The 7,304-nt window shown below is 37.9% G+C and overlaps 1 protein-coding gene across 1 annotated transcript; it reads right to left on the reverse strand.

The window, feature by feature from the left end:
- Positions 1 to 261: 261 nt before the first annotated feature.
- togaram1 (TOG array regulator of axonemal microtubules 1) lies at positions 262 to 6,888 on the reverse strand (the record flags this gene model as incomplete). Its single annotated transcript, XM_014011511.1, is given in 4 exon segments — positions 262 to 390; positions 1,382 to 1,442; positions 3,712 to 4,895; positions 6,450 to 6,888. Coding segments are annotated over 3 exon segments (1,228 nt in total), but the record flags the coding sequence as incomplete, so codon positions are not given.
- Positions 6,889 to 7,304: the final 416 nt, after the last annotated feature.

The following is a 7,304-nucleotide window of genomic DNA, read 5'->3' on the forward strand; positions in this document are numbered from 1 at the left end:
TATTTTATTTACCCTTTATTTAACCAAGCAAATCCCACTGAGATCACAGATCTCTCTTGCAAGGGAGGCCTGGATCTGAAGGTAACCTAAGCTGCATGTTTTCCCTCCTTTTAAACAAACTTATTAACTTTTTATCTGCTACAAATTATTATTTTAAACAATTTAATATTTTCAACTGGACTAAACTTCATGGTTATTGCTTTCATTTTTCATTTAGACCAAGTTTAAACTCATCAGTTCTTGTAAGTAACGACTCCTTACCAACATCTGTGTCACTAAAGTTTTTGGTTTTGAAAATATCTGTGTCCAAGTTAAGGCTTCCACTTCTTCTGAGATTTGCTGGGRCCTCCCTCCTTCTGGGGAGCGGGRATTTCTCGGACTCCACAGAACCTAGACAGAAAATGCATTTTCACTGAAACACAAACACAAAGTGGGGTTTCATAATACTGAGTCAAAATTACAGTGACCTTGAAGATAAAAAATTACAAAGAAAAACATGCAGTTTTAGTAATGAAAAATTCCTCGAACCTTATTTACATTGAAAGTAGAATTGAATGGATACMGTCCACTGTCCTGGATGTCAAATCTGTTAGTACTGAAGTGTGTGTCGGGGATTAGTCTCGGCTACTACCATACTAAACTTTAGCTGTAAAAATGACTGAGTTATAGCCGTTTTTTGTGTTTGCAAATTTTGATTAAATGTGGAGGCCATCTTAAATCACGTAGACTTAGAATGTTTTCCAGTTGTAGATCCAGTGATTACTTTCTGATAGTTTCATTGGTAAATGAGAAATTTAGCTAACAGACAAATGACCCCACATAAAGACAAAGACAATTACATGATCACCCTCCATTTTAAGGCAGCGGGTGTTAAAAACTTGCGACCTGTCCAGGGTGTACCCCGTCCCTCGCACTGTGACTGCTGGATATGGGCAACAGTGACCCTAGAAAAGGAATAAACGGGTATAGATAATGGATGGATGGATGGATGGATGTTAAAAACAAGGAAGGTTTTGAAGTTTTTCAGGAGGTTCTTCTGTGTTTGATGCGTTAGAATCAAAAGCAAAATCCCAACACATGAAGATGTTTTTTTTTCCAGCTTGAGGGCAATTTCCATAACTTGTTAGCAAAGCCTTAATTCCCACGATGTCTCTTCTGTCATAGTGGGAGACTGGTATGACACTAATCTGCCAAGCAGCTTTGAACTCCTCTCRTCTCAGAGCTTTTAGTGGCATGTGGAATGGTGACTCCTTTGACTCTGTATGCTAATCCAAGTTAAAGCTGCTCTAAATTGAGTCGAGCTAAAGTTGACCATGATGGTCATCTGGGTTAGTCTCACGCACAGGGGGGTTGACAAGTTAAGGGAAATCCTGGCACTTACTGAAACTTGGTATGTAGGTCTCCGGCTTCTTAGAATGAGGTAAGTAATCCTCACTTGTCACCTATAAACAAGCGAAAATATAATTATTTCAATAGCAGCAGCMCTAACAGGTACAGTTCAAGTGACTAGCCTGAACAATCCTTAAACATAAGAAGGGCCTTAGTGTAATTCCATCCTCTAGACTAAACAAARGGCGGTGCAATCTGTTTGTGTCTCTTCCAAGAATCAACAAGGGATTTCTCTGCTGGACGTGAAGCCGACAGCAAACATAAACGAGATGCAAAATCACAGTTATGACAGATTCTTACAGATTTTGAATGAATGTAGTTTTCTGTCTTTGAAATAAAACAGTCTGACTGAACTCCCRCAGCCTACTATCAGATCAACACTCACCGCAGAGCGCTCGCAATGAGTGCATTAAACGAGCCTTAGYGAACAAGAGTGACCCTGTGATATAACCAATTATGTTTCACTGCCTCGCCGATGGGTGCTTCGAATGTTACTGGTGTTGCTGGGAAACAAACATCACTGTAAACAGGTTTTTTTTTTTTTTTTCAAATTAGGTGACAGCTGGAAAATGGTTACCAAAACTACTTATGAGAAATATCTCATAAAACAAAGCTACGTGCCACAGCAAATGGATATTTTAAACAACAGCTGGTGGAGGCAGATTTATTCTGTTTGTGAACTCATGTAACTCAAATATTATTTAAACAAATAAATGTCTYACACTGTCACATGGCTTAGTCTTAAAATAGTTTCTGCTCATTTTCGCAGCAAGTGTTGATGTGCAAGAAAATGAGTCATCCRCTGTATATCCAGTGGGTATGGTGTCAGCGTTACTGCAGCGCTCYGAAGCGTTTATATCTATATATCTGTTTATTCCATATGCTAGTATAAAAATTTTAATGGCACTTTCCTGGAAATAAATGATGTGTTTATGACTCATACTTGCGAATTGAAAATAAACTAAATAGGATGCAATCCCTCCCTCGGTTGCTGCTCTCGATCCACACTGCATCATGAAAAATTGACTCTATATTTAGATACTTTTCACCTCAAACCATCTCTGAGGAAAGTGCTACCAACAAGACTTTCTTGCTCTTTACACCTTCTCCTAACAAAAGATACACACAATGAAAAAGACTAATGGCATTTTCAATGCTTAAATCAAATACAGTGATATTAAAGGCCTTTGTCATTTTTGTCTGTAATTTAGAACAGTTTAAAGAGACATCCAGCAAGTGATGAGTTTATTCTTAARGCCTCTTTAGACAAAAAGATTAGCACACTCTTTTCAATTAATAGTAGTCTAATTTATTTAATAATCTGACAATTAAAAAGACAATTTGATTCCCAGATGTCAATTTTTCATTACTACTTAGATTTATATCTGGAAAATCTGAATAAGAAAAGATTAAAGGGAGGAATTAAGCAAAATAAACTTTTTTGAGCTTTACATCATGTTATACTGTCATTCCCTCATCAAAATCAAACCCAGAGTGTTGCTTTGACTCATTCACGCATGTTTGAGAAATCCTTAAATCTCCTGTGGCCACGTTAAGCTGTTTRAACGCCTGCTGGCACAAAGCACCACCTATTTAAACAAAGCTCCTCCCTGGAGCTCAGTCTGCAGCTGTGCTCCCACCCCAATGAAACATTGTTGTGAAGACGTGCTGAAGTGGGAGTGTCAGAAACGGTAGGAGGTTCTTAAAGAGACAAAGTCCAATTTCAAGACGTTACGATAGACTATGATGCAAAGTCAAATTTATTTTTGGTTTACACAGCGTTTCCATAACAATTTCATAACTTGAYTGTGGTATAGACTATGACATAACATAATACACCCTTTAATGGCAGGAGTTACTTTTTCTAAATCAAAATCTTCTACAAATGCACTCCAAAAATGCTGTTTAGCTTGCTTGAGTTGATTTTGGTATGTTTTGAAAAAGAACAGTATCTCAAATATATGTAAACATAAATACAGTCCTTAATTCATGTTTTTTGTCATTTTATTTCTGTAGATGTTTTCTGAGTTTGTTACTTTTCCTAATTTACAACCAGAAGGACGGTAAGTTATAYTGTCACCCTTTAACAATGCTACCAATCCCAGTTTATTTGCTTCAAATAAATTAATAAAAAAGTATCAAATTTGTATTTTTTCTTGCTGCTGTATTTTTTCCCTAGAATAAGGAAAAGTAGCTAATAATATACCAAAGCAATGTTAACTGTCACAGCTATCAAAAACAAAATCTAATTTAATCTAATAGTGTTATTACAATGAGAGAAAAAATTGAATATAATGATAGGCCAATGATGAGAAAGCTCACCTGTTCAGAGCTCCTCCCATTAGGTGCACTGTGCTGTTGCTGCTCACTGTCAGTCGACGAGAAGCTCGATATCTCCCAAGGTAGCTTGTTCTTCCCTTTACCTGCGCTGACGATTCTTCTTTGAAGTGGTAGGTCGTCTGTGAGCGAGCCTAAGCTGCCGTAGCCATACAATCGATTACTGTCTGGCTCTGTCCTGTAGCTCCTGGCACTGCTTGTCCGGCCTCCTTTTATCACCCAGTCCAGATCAGCTCCAGAACCGTACTGCCCTGTGGACCACTGTCCAGGTTTGGGCACCGCCAAACCATACTCCACAGTCCCCTCGGGGGTTAGTTTTGGAAGAATGCGCCTGGCTCGTCTCGCCTGCACAGCTGCCATCAGACCTTCTGCGTCCTCGTTAAGCTCAACCATGTCCACAGCTTTKATTAGCGGCTGCTTTTTCCCCGTGTCGAGGCAATGGTCAAAAACAGCAAACAGCTCCAGGGCAGCGTGGCGGACCTTTCTTTTACTGTCTGCCAAGTATGGAGCCACCTCAAAACAAAGCTTGGGAATGTTAAAGTCTTTCCTGGGATGAGTGAGCATAGCTGCCACGATGATGTTAAGAACATCTTCCCGTACCCTGGAGTTTTTGTGTTTCAAGTTGCCGATGACGAGGTCTAATACGTGCTGCGGTGGGACCCTTTTCATCAGTTGCTGAAAAACGTTAAGGTATTCATTCCTGGTGACGGTGCGAGTGTCACCAAGAGCCTTGAGGGCAACTAAAACTATGTGTTTCAAAAATTTGTCTACACCCGTCTCTAACTTCTGAATTAGTAMATTTAAAACTTGTAAGGTGCCGTACAGCACCTTAAAATTACTGTCATCGAGAAGYCTTGGAAGAAAATTGATGAACTCCTCAATACTAGCAGACGGGACCGACTTGGTGTCCACCTCTGACAGGATGTGCTTAAGCTTCTCCACCCCGTTGGTGCGATTCTGGTAATTCTTCGGGTCCAGAAGCTGGTCGTGTAACTCTTGGGAGATCAATCCTGGTATCATCATTGGTGGTCTTAYGGATGTGTCAAATGTGAGAATCCAGGGAGGCAAACAGAATCCACTGAGGGCAGAAATGTTCCTCCCCTTTACCGTGTGCTTTCATCTTGGGCAGATAATGATGAAAACCTGCAGTCCTGTTTGTCAAGCTCTGACTGTAACACAGAGAGGATACACACTCAACCACAGAGATCCTGAAGTAAAACCAAAACACTGCAACACCAGACAAAGCAACACAACAAAACTAGAAACAAAAGATAATAGAGATAATGTARACCATYGACAGGGGTTAAAATAATATAATTATATGGTCTTCTAGACGGTAGACTGAAACTTAAGGAATTTTTTCTCTATTAAATTTGTTTTGCAAATCATTGTGCCTTGTATGGGCCAGAACTGGGTCAGACAAATTTTGTTATGTGGGCAGTTTGTACAGTCAACAACAGCTAAAAGTCAACGCTTAAAGACCAAATACGCAAAAGGAAAAAATATATTTTTAAATAACATTTTTTAAAAAGCAAATATATATATATATATATTTTTTTAAAGAGCCTGTTACATCATTTTTTGCAATAAAAATGAATGCATTTTTGGAAAGACGTTATTAATAACATATTGCAAATAATAATAATAATAATGCTGAGATGTACAGTTGAGATATTTGCCTGTGAAATAACAGGAAGTGATGTCAAAGGGAAATGTCTGTACATAAACAGAGCATTGCTACAATGACTAACAACACAACACAGAAGAATCTGATGTTTCTTTATTTTGTGATACTATTAGAGAGAAGAAAAAAAAGTCTGAATATAAATGATATTGTTTCAATAAACAAAGACCAGGGAGTTCCCCTTTGATGTCACTTCCTGTTTCACTCCGGCTGAGCCAAGTTCCAAAGAAAATCAGTTATGTGACAAAATGGGTAAAACTGTGTGTTTATGCCAAGTTTCAGTAAAGATGTTGTCTTTTACTTTTTGTATTTGAAGGATATAAATGTCACAGGTACATTAAACAGTTGTGTAAATAAATGTAAATAGTGCGATGAAGAGATTGCTGCAAAATTGCTTTGATGAATTTAGTTAATTATTAATTTAGCCATTGTTGAAAAAGAATAAATCGATACATTAAACTAAATTTATTCTGAAATTTTAGCAAATGATACTTCTTTACCAAATATTAAATTGTCACGACAAAAAAAAAAAAACTTAAAAGGTAAAAAACTATGCAGATTATTTTATAGAACTACACTTTATTCCTATTTCCTGCACCTACTGTTATTGTAATGGTTCTTTAGCATTTTTTATTAATTARTTTGTTTGTTTGGTTTTATGATCGTCATATGTTTTCACAGTTATCTGTCTCTTGTTGTGTTTTGCTCCTTTAGTGAAGCAAACGTGTTTTTGTTTCTCTGATAACACATTTTAAGTCACATTATTACTCGTTAATAAACATGTAGGTTAATGATTAGAGCTGATGGATACAACCACTTGTGGCTTCCATGGTTTTACCTAAACAGACTGTGTTAGCGTTATCTGTTGTACATAACGTTATTAAATAAATGCCTCCAGTCCAGTATGGGAACAGTTATCTGCTCATTAAGTATCTCCGTTATGATAGTTTAATAGCCTCGTTAGCTAGCGGTGGAACAGCTCGTGCCACTCCGCTCATTTTTGACCGTGTTTCGGAGCAAAGTTAGAAAGAAGACGAACCTCGCTTGAATTTCCCCACTGGCCCTCCTCGATAACCGTGGAAGAAACTACTGTTCCGCTGTCCGGCGATTCTTCTCCATGTCAGGCTGCAGCGACCACGGTTCGGTCCAGAAATGAAGACATTTCTTCTTCTTCTCTCAGCCGGGAAAGTGTTGGATGTTTGGGAGCTGTATGGAGGTATTCACATCGAAAGGAGCCACACATACACGCACACACACACACATATATATATACACACACACACACACACACACCGAGGCAGCAAAATGGCGAATGCATGTAGCAAACTGAGTGCTTCCATGGTGACGCGAGTTCCAGGCTTCACGAGGCGGAAACATCATCATCGTCACTCCAGAGCTGCGGCAGGATGAAGAGCAGAGAAGAAAACGCTCCTTAAAATAAACTTTAATAAATACTATTTTTAATTTATTTTCTTCTTTGAACGTTTGCACTTAGAATTTTTACTCAAATAAATCTGCATGTCATAATTATGATAGCCAAAAAACTATTATTGTTATTGCAACTAAAAGGTTGTTTACATTTGTTTATTTTGTGTTTTGTCTCGTAAATAAATAAACTCTGTGTCAATCATGGGCGTTGCCAGACCCAGTTTTACTGGGAGTCAAAAATATTCACTCCAGTATAAAAACATTACATAATTCTGTGATGAAACATAATTATCTTTATCTAATATTTTTTCTATTTGAAAGTTTTTGGGATGTGGACCTAACATTGTCTTAGGAGACTGTAAAATAGTGAGTAACTAGTACTTTAGAGCAGTGGTTCCCAAACTTTTTATCTTCTGAGCCACAAAATATTCACGGCAAAAACTTGTGACCCCAAATATTACTGGTC

This window comes from Austrofundulus limnaeus, unplaced genomic scaffold (genome assembly GCF_001266775.1).
Source record: "Austrofundulus limnaeus strain Quisiro unplaced genomic scaffold, Austrofundulus_limnaeus-1.0 Scaffold2, whole genome shotgun sequence".
Lineage (NCBI taxonomy): Eukaryota > Metazoa > Chordata > Actinopteri > Cyprinodontiformes > Rivulidae > Austrofundulus > Austrofundulus limnaeus.